This window comes from Chaetodon trifascialis, chromosome 8 (assembly GCF_039877785.1).
Source record: "Chaetodon trifascialis isolate fChaTrf1 chromosome 8, fChaTrf1.hap1, whole genome shotgun sequence".
Taxonomy (NCBI): Eukaryota; Metazoa; Chordata; class Actinopteri; order Chaetodontiformes; family Chaetodontidae; genus Chaetodon; species Chaetodon trifascialis.
The window spans coordinates 1,130,169-1,144,115 of record NC_092063.1 but is presented as its reverse complement, the minus strand read 5'-3'; the positions used below and the strand labels follow the sequence as shown (position 1 = coordinate 1,144,115).

The 13,947-nt window shown below is 46.2% G+C and overlaps 1 protein-coding gene across 1 annotated transcript; it reads right to left on the bottom strand.

Annotated features, from left to right (window-relative positions):
- Nucleotides 1-574: 574 nt before the first annotated feature.
- On the bottom strand, nt 575-13,292 carry irak1 (interleukin-1 receptor-associated kinase 1). The gene is made up of 15 exons (XM_070969563.1): nt 12,952-13,292; nt 10,868-11,035; nt 10,616-10,777; nt 8,590-8,663; nt 8,335-8,496; nt 7,132-7,196; nt 6,688-6,799; nt 6,313-6,434; nt 5,298-5,511; nt 4,555-4,623; nt 4,301-4,388; nt 4,120-4,214; nt 2,782-3,442; nt 1,585-1,683; nt 575-1,197 (listed from the first exon to the last, which is right to left on the bottom strand). The coding sequence occupies exons 1-15, from the start codon at nt 13,061-13,063 to the stop codon at nt 1,118-1,120; spliced, it is 2,283 nt and encodes a 760-aa protein (XP_070825664.1). The 5' UTR covers nt 13,064-13,292; the 3' UTR covers nt 575-1,117.
- Nucleotides 13,293-13,947: the final 655 nt, after the last annotated feature.

Below are 13,947 nucleotides of genomic sequence, written 5' to 3'. Positions count from 1 at the left end.
AAGAGTTCATGAGAGGGTCAGCCTGAGGAACTCAAAAGGGAAACCACAACCTGGCAACCTCAAAGTTGTCTTACAGCCACCTGTGCAGAAATGATGCATTAACCCTTAATAAAGTCACATTCAGATCATTTCTGAAAGGAAATCACAAATAAAAACAGGCTGACCTCACGACCGCTCAGCGACCACGAATCCAATCTGAAACGTCAGAGGAAGAATTCTGTGAACGTGTGGAACACAGCAGCTCATCGGCCCTGCTTCAAACCACACGTTCAGGAGGCGAACTATAGTACTGCACCATGAAAGACATTATTATGGGACGGAAGAGGCAGATAATTCACCTTTTGAGGTTCAAAGAAAACATCTCTGACTGAAACTGGATAATTCCCATTAATCGACATCAACAAAATAATGCCCTGAAAGAATTACAAACATGTCCGAGCGCTCCGTGACAACTCCTGGTCCTGTGCTACAGTCACATGTCTGAAAAAAATACATAAACATAGAAAATTGAAATGACTTAATGACAATAAATCAGCTGCAGTCAAAGTCTCTGAGCCAACGGGACAAACTCAGGCACATTCAAAAATGATATATTTCAGCATTTTATGACAAAGACGTATAATAATGGAATTTGTGTGTCTGAATGTCAACATCAGTGAACAGGAAGGAATAAATATGGACACTGAGTGACTGTTTTCAGTGTGACAGAACGGAGGGAGTCGACCTGTGCTTTGATTCTGTGTGACGGATTTGTGTGAACTGAGTGGAGATGTTCAGTGTAGTGGAGAAATGTTTTAGTGCTGCTTCACATCTTAGTTCAACAACCGTTCACATGACTGCAGAGGCAACAGGATGGCTTTGTGTTAGACGGTGCAGCAGGCCTCAGCAGAGCTGGAACGCCTCCACGGAATCTGGAACGGTTCCTGGATCCCGTGCATGACCCAGCAGCCTCCTGCTGGTCCAAGTGCAGCACTTAGTAATGCAAACATGACGAGGAGAGTCCGTCAGAGTCCACGTCCGAGCGCATCTGACTCTGAGACGGTCCATCTGTGGGTCTTCATCACGAGACGTGACGCTCTGTGCAGGCCGCTGCACACGGAGACGCTTCAACAACCAGTCAGTCGTGTTCGGCGGGAAGATAATCCAGCTCGTCGCTCTCCTCCGGGCCCCTGACCTCCACGGAACTCCTCCCTCCATCTGAGCCAGCAAAAGAAATAAGACATGAGACGGGAGGAGACACAAGACAACGTTACAGAGGAACTACTGTGAGAGAGGAGCAGATGAGCTGAGACATGAGACAACATGAGACGGGACATGACATACAGTAGTGAGACCTGACAGAAAACTGAGAGACGAGACCACGAGATGTGACAGAATAAATCCAGGACAGACGTGAGACGAGGCATGAGCTGAGACATAAGACGAGACGTGAGACGAGGCATGACAGAAAATAGGGACGAGACACTGTGGGACAGGACGATATCATCAGATGAGAAAAATGAGATCATAGACGTGTGAGACGAACTGAGGGACGGGATGAGACCGTCTGAAGTGAGACGAGATGTTGACGTCTGTGTCACGTACAGAGATCGTCAGAGGACAGCAGCTCGGGAGTCTGAATCCTTCCCTCCTCATACAGAGTCTTCTTCTGCAGGAAACGCTGCTTACTGGGATTCACATGGACTGAACACACACACACACACACACACACACACACACACACACACACACACACACACACACACACACACAGAGGAAATGACTGACTGACTGAATTGAGAAGATTTTTGCGGGACTGGACACAGCAGAGAGGACCAGGACTGCACCACACCAGCTGTCCTGCAGCTCTGTCCAATCAAGACCAGTCACCTACGCAGACAGGAAGTCCGTGCAGCAGCACAAGCGAGCAGAACTTCCAAAATATGCAGTTTTAGAGGTTAAAGAAAAATCTAATTTGTTTTGTTAGTGTCTGCATACATGGAGAAATGGGTTTTTGTATCTGACTGTGCTAAGCTGATTTAAAATCTTGATTAAACAGAACTAATGAAGTTTCAAATCAGGCATGTCGACCGTACTCCATCTTACAGGTAAGATATTAGCATGCTAACGTTAGCTTTGTCAGCTGGTTCCCTTAGCTGCCAACAGTTAGAGCTGAGGTTAGTGGATGGAAGTATTTAGAAACAACTGAACTGTGTGTAAGAACTAGTTTGTGAGCTGCAGCCTGTTTTCATTTACTGAAGATAAAACTTAGTAAACACAGATGTTAGCACCAGGCTAAGTTTGAACTGCTGCTGGTGTTTCTTTGCGACAGGCTCACATTTGAGACAGGCTTTTATTTCTATGAAAATCTGATCTCCATTTCCACAGCACTAACTCATCAGTAAAACGACAGAGTTGTGTCGTGCATTTGTTTTATCTGCGAAGAGACTTTTAATGGAAAAATTTCAGTGGTGCGTTTTGTTGATGGTAGCTTAGCATGGCTCAGGCCTACAGCAAAGAAGACATGACAGAGTTCAAGAGTATGAAAACGTTTTGGTTAGAAAGTGGTTTTGAGTCTGAAACAACTCTGCTGTTGGACTGATGAATTAGGGATAAGATGGCAGCTGCAGGTAAGTTCACCCCCCCATGTCTCCACCTGGCCTTCACTGTTGGTGCTGACAGAATCCTGGATGTCACTGGAGCTGTAATTTAGTTTCTTTCATCAGAGAACTTACGATAACACAGGCCAAGGTAAAAACCAAACAAAGCACAATCTGGTCCTTTAATGAGCTGTTGGCGTACCTGAGGGCCCCAGGGACAACGAACGCAGGGACTGCACAGGAGACAGGGATTCTGGGGCACCACAGAGCCCAGCTGTGGCTCCTGCTGCAGTCTGCCCCCTGGTGTCTGGTCCTGTGAGGGCCCGAGCCCCAGACCTGTCACTGGTGCTGCTGGGCTGGGGGGGGGAGTTGTACTGGTCCTCACTGGGGACAGAAGGCTGGGCGAACTGGGAGTTTTCAGGCCAAATTGGTCTGTCATACCGGTCTCTGGTGGATGGAGACAAAGACCTGGAGCTGGTCTCCTTAGATCTGAACTGGGAATGAAGGTCGTACTGGGAAAAGCCTCGACTCTCATCGGTTTCACAAGGACCGGTGAATGAGGTGGAGGGGGGCAGGGAAGAGGAGGTGGGGAGGAGGGAAGAGGAGGAGTGCAGTGCGTGAGGAGGAGTGAGGGAGCAGAAAGAGGAGGATGAAGAGAACTGGGAGGGCTGGTAGGTGTCTTCTAGTGGTCCCATTTTGGACAGCTGTTGGGAAAGAGCTCCCACACAAGAGTCCAGTGGGTGGGGAGGTCGTGGGAAGGACTGGGAGGGGGGCTGAAGATGAGGGTGAGGAGGGTGATGGAGGGGGGATGAGGAGCTGGCCTTCTTCACGGTGTTGTGGATGTCCTGAAGTTTGTCAAACACCTGAGAGGAGAAATTCGACATGAGGAACAGAAGAGGATCCATACAAGAACCCTGAGGGACACCGAGCGGACGTCTCTCATGACGTCTCTATTTGTACAGTCAGAACAGTAGTTTTAGAAGGTCTGTAGCTGTAAATATTAACACACAATCTTATTTCTGTTTTAGATTTAACTTTCTGTGCACATGGTGTGACAACCTTTGAACGAAAATGTTTCATCTAATGAACATTTTCAGGTTTGCACATTGAATTATCACTGCAAAAAGTTATACTGAAAAGGAAACTCCACTGACAAATGACTTTCACTGGCATTTGACCCTGTGCAGTGACATGTGACTGTACCGTGTAACTGTACTGTGACATGTGTAACTGTACTGTGACATGTGTAACTGTACTGTGACATGGGTACACTGTACTGTGCTGTGTGTAACTGTTCCGTGACATGTGTAACCTGTACTGTGACATGTGACATAGTACACTGACACGTGACACTGCAAACTTCCACAGAAGTGAAGCTGAAAAATGAAAAGCTTGTTCTGAGAAAAGGTCAAAGCAAAATGTGATGCTGTACTGCCGAGGAACAGGAAGTGAGACGTATCACTGGATGGACATGTTGGACTGACGTAGCAGAGATGTCTACATACAGAAACACTTTGAACAAACCAGCAGTCTCTCTGACCTCTGTCATGGCCGGTCTCTTCTTCCTATTCTTGTCCAGGCACCTGAGGGCCTCAGCCACCATCTCCATACAACCAACGGGCTCTGCAGCGCCCCCTACACACACAACATGGACACAGCAGCTGCAGACAACAGGCAGGGAACAGCACTGACATGACCAGGAGAAACACACAAAGACTGACCTGAGATCAGCCGGTGGTCCAGCTGTTTTCTCCAGGCTGCTGCAGATGAACCGGACGGACTGTCCTCTACCTCCTCCACCAGGTCCTTCTACACAACCAGGACCACAGCACTCAGCCAAACCCACAGCCACAGTCCACTAATGTCCATCGTATCATACGTAACGCTGTGTGTGTGTGTGTGTGTGTGTGTGTGTGTGTGTGTGTGTGTGTGTGTGTGTGTGTGTGTGTGTGTGTGTGTGTGTGTGTGTGCTGACCAGGAATCTCCCTCCTGACTTGTTGTTTTTCTCCAGAGCTCGACGACCAGTCAGGACCTCCAACAACACCTGAAACACACACAAAGATCAAACGTACCATTGACCAATGATAGGTGAGAACCTCAGATTCTTCAACGAATCAGTGAGCTTGTGATCATAGATCAGTAAAACCATAACATGACATTGTCACTGGTTTGTGTCAGAGTTGATCTGAAGATGTGAGGACACGCTGTGCCTGGACAGACGAGATCAGGACTAGAGGGGACCTGGTCTTTGCTGTCAGAACCTGACCTGCCTGAGGATCACTGTTTTCATCAACTCGTCCAAGAACGCTTTCATGTGTGGCATCTTCATCATTTCTTTCTCTTTACATTTTATCTCGTGTTCTTCTGCTGCCTTTATTCCTGTACACATAAAATGTTCTTACTGCTGTTATCAGACGACTGGACAGACAGTTGAATTGTGGACATATGACACTGGTTATTATGGAATTTGTGCATTTCCCACATGTCAGATATGACAGACTTTCTGATGCTGTCAGTCAGATTTATGAAGCAGTCACTCACTGACTGATCTATCAGGTCACTCATGCTGCTCATGAACACTCAGCAGAATAAATGTCCTTCACACTCACAGAAAGACGTGCTTTGATGAGAAACTCAAACTGTTTTTGTCGCCAGCATATCTTCAGTCTTAGGTGAACTAGCAGACTACATTTCCCATAATCCCCTGCTGTGTCTCACCACTCCAAAGCTGAAGACATCCACAGAGGTCCCCAGCTTCCCGTCCCTCACGTATTCATCAGGCAGGTACGCCAGCGTTCCTCTAACCGTTGTCGTTTTACCGACCGACACCGTCTGAGATGCCGAGCGTCCCAACGAGCCGCGAGACACAGAACGAGCCAGACCGAAGTCTGCCAGCTTCACCACCAGGTGGCGGTCCAACAGGATGTTTGAGCTGCACAGGGACAGAGACAAAGACAAGACACGTCTCAGGATTGCTTTCATATAGATCAGGTCAGGACCAGAGTCTTAATCTACAGAGACCCCACAGGTCCCCCATGGACAGACAGCTGGAGACAGCAGCAAGGAAAAACGTCCTTTCAACAGGAAGAAACCTCGAGCAGAACCAGGCTCAGGGGTAGAGAGAGAGAAACAGAGAACACAGAGAGACAGAGAAGACGGAGAGACAGACGAAGAGAGAGACAGAGAGAGAGAGACAATCAGAGGGAAAGAGAGACAGAAATAGACAGACAGAGACAGAGACAAACAAAGAGAGACGGAGAGATGTGCAGCAGTGACTCTGAAACCAGCTGGTAGCAGCAGTGTCTCCATCATCCGTCCTGTATGCTAACAATGCTAATGTCATATGACGGAACAGCTGCTGAAGAAGAATCCACCGTGCCACCATGTGCCACCGCTTGAGCTGTGTGGTTGAGGTCGCTGTCTGTCACATGACCATCACCTGCTGTGATGTCATGCTGTGATGGTCCACACTCTATTTCTACCTGTCTGTAGAAGGAGGAGAATAAAGCAGCAGCAGTTTCCTCTGTCCACCAGAGGACGGCAGTTTCCTCTGTCCACCAGAGGACGGCAGAGGAAACTCAAACTGTTCTGCTGTCACTTCCTCCAAATGTCTGTTTTACACCACATAAACATTCTGAGATATATTCATACTGTATGTGATGTCATGCAGGTGTGACATGCTGTCATGTGATGTGCGGTCATGTGACATGATGTCATGTGACCTGCTGCTGACCTCTTGACGTCTCCATGGATGAGCGGTGTTTCTCCTCCGGGGGGGCGGTGAAGGAACTGCAGAGCTTTTGATGCTTCTTCAACAACAGCGACTCTCTCAGACCAGGAGAGGGTCACGTCCACCTGAACACACACACACAGACACACACACAGAAGGTCCACCTGTGTCCAGTTCTGATCAGACTCTGTCCTCTGAACTCAGAGACATGATGTGACAGCAGTGTCTGATGAAGACACTGTGACATCACAGCGGGAAGAGACGGACACCAGTCGAGTGACATCAAACCTGGGTCATGTGTTGTGTTGTGTGTGTATGTGTGTGTGTGTGTGTGTGTGTGTGTGTATGTGTGTGTGCGTGCTGTGCGTCGTGCGTTACGTTGTGCAGCTGGTCCTCCAGCGACCTCTTGTCCATGTAGCTGTAGATGAGACACACTGTTCCTCCTCCCTCACTGACTCCCAGCAGATCTACGATGTTTGGATGTCTGAACCTGAAGAAGAAGAGTTTCTCTGAAACGTGTTTGATCAGGTCTCATCCGACTCTACGTTACATGACCACGTGATCGCACACTCTTCTGGTTTGTGTCTTCAGTGAATTCATGTGTTTCTGTGTGAGTGACGCTCAGTGATGAGGCTGCAGGTGATGCACAGATCGTACATGAAGCCTGTCGAGATGAACGTCTTCAGATCTACTGAAATGTGAGACTGAGCTCTCAGTCTGCTGATCATTGATCACTGATCAGTACGTCGTGATGATCCTGATGACTCACTGCACTTTACGTCTTCCACGGTCTGTTTGTGTGAGGCAATGATTCATACTCACTTTGTCAGTTTTTCCACTTCAGTCTGAAAACTCTCCTTCAGCAGAGCCCAGTCCACTAGACAGTCCTACAACAACAAACCAACCAATCACAGTCCACTTCCTGTCAATGGCACAGATCAAACTTCCTTCTCAGACTGTTTCATCTGAACAAGTATGGAGCCAAAAGAGTAACTGCATTTTGATATCAAAAATAAAATTTGACATTAAAAACAAAACTGATCTGAAAAGGAAGCTGCAGTCCTGAAAGACCTGGAAAAAGTTGCATTGGCACTGAAACGGCGGCTGGTTTGACTGCAGAACACCTGACACGACCACACACCTCGCTGATGAGTTCACCATAAACTTCCAAACCACAAGTCCATCTCTCTCTGACATTAGCTATGATAGCCAACATTAGCTAAGGTTAGCTTTGATAGCCAACATTAGCTAAGGTTAGCTTTGATAGCCAACATTAGCTAAGGTTAGCTATGATACTCGACATTAGCTACAATTAGCTCTGATAGTTAACATTAGCCACAGTCAGCTCCGATAGCTAACATACCAAAGACTAACTCTAGAGACGTTTTTACAGTTCCTGAAGGCCACCACAGGTCCTCCTACACGCTTGAAAAGGAAGGGGTGACTGGAGGGGTATTCAGGTGGTACTATGGTATTCAGGTGGTACCACGGTATGCAGGTGGTACTATGGTATTCAGGTGGTACTGTGGTATTCAGGTGGTACTATGGTATTCAGGTGGTACCACGGTATGCAGGTGGTACTATGGTATTCAGGTGGTACTATGGTATTCAGGTGATACTGTGGTATTCAGGTGGTACCACGGTATGCAGGTGATACTATGGTATTCAGGTGGTACCATGGTATGCAGGTGGTACTATGGTATTCAGGTGGTACCACGGTATTCAGGTGGTACCACGGTATGCAGGTGGTACCACGGTATGCAGGTGGTACCACGGTATTCAGGTGGTACTATCAGGTGATACTGTGGTATTCAGGTGGTACTGTGGTATTCAGGTGGTACTATGGTATTCAGGTGGTACTGTGGTATTCAGGTGGTTGTAATCTGTTAGCTGCATCAGAAACGTCCCAGCCTGCTGCGCATGAGGTTCACTAAGAGAAGAGTCATGTGACTGTACCTCACATCCACCTCAAAGCTCCACCCTGTCACAGTGAGTCATGTGTGATCTGTGCTGCGATTGGCTGACCTGTTTGAGCCTCTTGACGGCACAGTCCGTGTTCCTCAGAGTTGCTTTGTACACGACTCCAAACCCGCCCTCGCCCACCTGCAGGGAGGGGGAGAACCCCTCCGTCCCAGCATGCACCTCTTCATACGACCAGCACATCACCCCTGACACGACCGGGGCAGGCTGGGGGATGACATCATCATCAGCATCATTATCATCATTAGACCATTGGTCATGTTTAACCTGTGTGTGTGTGTGTGTGTGTGTGTGTGTTACCTGGCGCGGTTGGTTGAAATCAGAATGCAGGCTGAGGGGGGGCGGGGCAGGTCTGGGGAGTGGTCCTTTATCGACTGTATGAAGAACACCAGCACACACACACACACGTAATTATTTCCTAAAAGTCCTCTGTGTGTGTGTGTGTGTGTGTGTGTGTGTGTGCGTGTATGTGTGTGTGCATATGTGTATGTGTGTGTGTATGTGTATATATGTATGCGTGTGTTTAAGAGATCGACCGATACCAGGGCCGATACCGATACCAATTATAAATAATCAAGTGAAACCGATAGCCGATATTTAGAACCGATATTCATTTGCATCAAAAATTAGAATTTTTGTGTCAAAATTTAGAGTAACACACCTGGGATTAGAATGAATACAGTATACTGTTTGTTTTGTGTACACTAAAAAAAGACCTTAACTTTTTGTAAAATAACACAAACACAAAATCTTCATTGAAATGCCTTTAAGTTTAATTATTAATAAAAAAAGTGCAGGGGCCTTCCAGCAACATTTCTTAAAACTCACTCAAATTAATAAATAAATGAATAAAATAGCTCCCTGAATTTTTGAAACATCAACAAAATAAACTGAACTGAACTTTAGTAGCAGGAGACATGCCAGTGCCACAGTTTTCATATCTTCAAGCTTGGAAAAGCGTTTCATTACACACGTGAGTTGTAGACGTGACAGTAAATTTATTGATTGAAAATAAAACACACTGAGAATAATCTCCTCGACGTGTGCTCTCTGCCTCACTCATATCCCTGGACTTTACGAGCGGCAGGCAAAAAGACGATCATTTAACACCTGTAGTTACGTTGCTGCATCATAGTGTAGTGAGAGTGCGAGCGCTGAGGGAGAGGCGACTGTAAACAAACAAGGACACGTTAGCCTGCAGTACTGTTAAACTTATAGGCTGGAATCACCTCCGGTGTTGTTTATTGATAAACCAGGAGCCGCCCCACGGGCTGAGACACGTTAGGAGATTTATTATTCCCACAAAGTAACGGTAACCCAAAGGGCCTATATTATTATTGTGCGTCTGGCCACAGCTATAAAGCGGTTGTGGCAGTTATAACGTAGCGGTGGGTCATCATGAAATACGTAAGGGATAAGACCCGACGAGGTGTCCATTATCAGAAATGAATGGACGACGCGGAGGCGTGAACTGGCTGATGCAAAGCGCTGACTCATCCAGCGTTTGAGCCAGCGCAATAATTTAGAACAATCAGCTATTTGACCGCAACTTTTTTATAGGTGTCCTACAACACTTTTTAACGGACACCCTGCAGCCAATCAGAAGCGAGTATTCACCCAGACCATGGTATAAGCCTTGTTGAAGTTGTGAACAGTTTCATCTCCAGGGCCAAACAGCGGAATTCAGCAGGTTTTCCTCCCTTACACTTGCTATAGTCTACCTACCGGTATGTCGTCTTTTTTTTATTAAGTCAGGAACTTCAGGTCACGTTCACTTGGTTACGTTTTTTTTTTTTTTTTTTTCGTCATATGCTTGATGTGATTAGACAAGTAGGTCGGTGAAATGTCAACTCTGGGCTTGCATGTTATCACTGAAATTAATCATAAGGTTGTAGTATTTTTAAAATTTCATCATAGAGGGTTTTTATGCAACTTCGACTGACTCTGTCGCCTTATCTCCGCTGGATCACCGGCGCAGTCGTCTGCTTCTCCTTGTCTGTGGCGCTGCATTTAGAGGCTTCCGTGTCGATTGGCTGTCACTGACTCACTTGTGCCATGTAGCCAATCAGTGAGGGCTGTGGGCGGGACATTGTTACACAGCCAAGAATGGTGACTTCAAGCGGAGAGACGGCTGCATCAGAGCCAACGAGCACGTTTTAAAATACATTAATTAATTATGCCGATGATCGAAAAAATGCTGAATATCGGCCAATATTATCGGCCAGGCCGATAATTGGTCGATCCCTAGTGTGTATATGTATATGTGTGTGCATGTATGTGTGTGTGTGTGTGTGTGTGTGTGTGTGTGTGTGTGTGTGTGTGTTACCTGTTGTGCTCAGGTTGTAGGTGTTTGGTGTGGGCGGGGCATTAGGCTTGGAAGGAGGGTCAAACTGAGAGAGAGACACAGGAGGAGGAGCAGGAGCAGGAGCAGCAGGAGGAGGAGGAGGAGGAGGAAGAGGAGGAGAGGGAGGCTTCAGACTGGACGCCCCTGCAGAGAGACAGACACTCAGACAGTCAGCTGATTGTTCGACTGGCTCCAGTGTTTGACCCCTGACCCCTCAGAGGACGATGAACTCACAGTCCAGGATGACATCACGAGGGCGGAGCAGCTGCAGGCGCTCCAACAGGTCGATCAGCTCCCCAACGCGACGGTTCCTGTTCTCCAATCGGTTCATCACCCAGTCGGTCCGCCTCTCCCTCCTCTCGGCCAATCGCACGGCGGTCTGATCATCAAGGACCTCTGAGGCTGCGGCAGAGACAGAACAAAAACCGCTTTACCACACCACAGAGACTCGAGTCCCAGGACGAGTTCTGTCCACTGTCCTTTGGGGGGGTCAGTCAGACCGAAACGTAACAAAAAGGAACATCTCAAAGGTTGAGCGTCCGGAAGTGACGTCCTCAGTCGTCACAGGACGGAAACCTACCTGAGCACCATGAGACGGAGCTGACAGGTAGATTAAAAGGACATGTGGGCCGAAGAGGTTTCAAGAAGGTCTGCAGAGACAGACCAAGACCAGGTCCAGGACCAATGAGGACACTGAGACACTTCAACCAAAACATTTAACAAAGTCAGCTCTGAGCGCGCGCACAAACACACACACACACACACACACACACACACACACACACACACACACACACACACACACACACTGTACATGATTCACATATGTCAGGGGTGGGGAACGTCCGGCCTCCGGACTGTACACAGTTCACCAGAACACTGGATTCAGCCCGTGACGCAACAACAACATGAAAACATGACAACATGACAACATGAAAACATGAAAGCATGACAACAGGACAGCGTGACAACATGAAAATAAGACAACATGAAAACATGAAAGCATGACAACATGGAAACATGAAAACATGAAAGCATGACAACATGAAAACATGACAACATGAAAATAAGACAACATGAAAACATGACAACATAAAAACAGGACAGCGTGACAACATGAAAACATGACAACATGACAACATGAAAACATGACAACATGAAAATAAGACAACATGAAAACATGACAACATGAAAACAGGACAGCGTGACAACATGAAAGCATGACAACATGAAAACATGAAAACATGAAAATAAGACAACATGAAAACATGACAACATAAAAACAGGACAGCGTGACAACATGAAAACATGAAAACATGACAACATGACAACATGACAACATGAAAATAAGACAACATGAAAACATGACAACATGAAAACAGGACAGCGTGACAACATGAAAACATGAAAACATGAAAGCATGACAACAGGACAGCGTGACAACATGAAAATAAGACAACATGAAAACATGACAACATGAAAACAGGACAGCGTGACAACATGAAAATAAGACAACATGAAAACATGAAAGCATGACAACATGGAAACATGAAAACATGAAAGCATGACAACATGAAAATAAGACAACATGAAAACATGAAAGCATGACAACATGGAAACATGAAAACATGAAAGCATGACAACATGAAAACATGAAAATAAGACAACATGAAAACATGACAACATGAAAATAAGACAACATGAAAACATGAAAATGAGACAACATGGAAACATGAAAACGTGAAAGCATGACAACAGGACAGTGTGACAGCATGAAAACATGAAAACATGACAGCATGAAAAGAAGACAACATGAAAATATGACAGCATGAAAGACAACATGAAAACATGACAGCATGAAAACATGACAGCATGAAAATAAGACAACATGAAAACGCGACATGACAACATGAAAACATGACAACACGAAGACATGACAACATGAAAACGCTGAGTTCCAAATGAGCAGCTCAAGACTGACTGAGCCAAACCTGGACAACCAGCATCTTCTTCATCATCAGCATCTTCATCATTATCATCATCATCACCTGACATCAGGTGCCTCAACACAGAGGCTTCTGATGGCTGAGCTGTCCCACCACTCCACCCCATATGCTTCTCAGGACCTGAGACTCAGGTGCTGCCCGCTCAATGGGGGGGCACCACCCTGACATAAACCAATGAAGACAAGCCTTTGATGTGATGAGGGCTGTCCAACACTGAAACACAACGTATCCTGATACTTTGACAGACAGACAGACTGACTGGTACACCCTCCCTACCAGCTCCGTGTTAATGTTCGCCGTTAGCCGACTCACCGAAGCGGGTCCAGTCCAGGTCTGATAGTCCGTCCATGACCATGCAGAAGTCCCAGAGGACCTTAGACGGCAGCTTGTACAGAAACGTCCCCCGCGGGTCTTCTGCCGACATGTTTTTAATGGAAACTAAACTGACTGAAGTTTCCTCACACCGAGGCTAACAGGCTAACAACTAACCGACCCACCGCCGGGAAGGGGGTTGTTCACACCGGGACAAGGATCGTTCCGTCTCACCTGAACAGTCCGGGACAAATCCGTTAAAAACTTTTTAAACTTTGAACAATCTCAGAAGTTCAGCACCTCTGCCGCTTCCGCCCGCTGCATCTGCAAGTTCACTGCAATAAGAGTCGCTTCCGGTTAGCACTCCTCAAAAATAAAAGCCAGCGTGTGAAGTTTCGAGCAGGATTAGAGTCAGTCGCTGCACAATTCACGAGAAGACACTCATTTAAAACTTTTTGCCATCTTTACTGCCACAGACTGAATATGATATACGAAGAGAACAAGAACACACAACACAGGAAATAGATCACAAGAACATGGAACACCAGCACACAAAGACAAGAGAAGAAGAAGAGACTGAGGACAAATCAGTCATTAAATACAGGAAGAAGAGAAATGAAATCAAAAGGACAGATTTACATGAGGTACTTCTGAGCATGGAGACAGGTGTTGAAAGACACTTTATATTTCTCAAAGACAGAATTTAAGGTTTTTAAAGTTTAACCACCAAAATATTAAACTTTACAAATTGCTGAAAGGAGCCGTTCTGTTGGAAAAATACAGTGACATCATATCGAAAGTTTTTTCACTTTGTATGATGTCACTGTAGTTTATAGTTCACTAATGAAACTGAAAATATGGGAAGTAGGAGTGAACCACATCACAATGAGGAAAAAGACATGAGGAATAAATTATTTCTGCTGGCTAGAAAAAGAAACAAAGAACTGAAATGTCCACAGATTTCACAATAAAGAAATGAACAAGATAAATCCACTG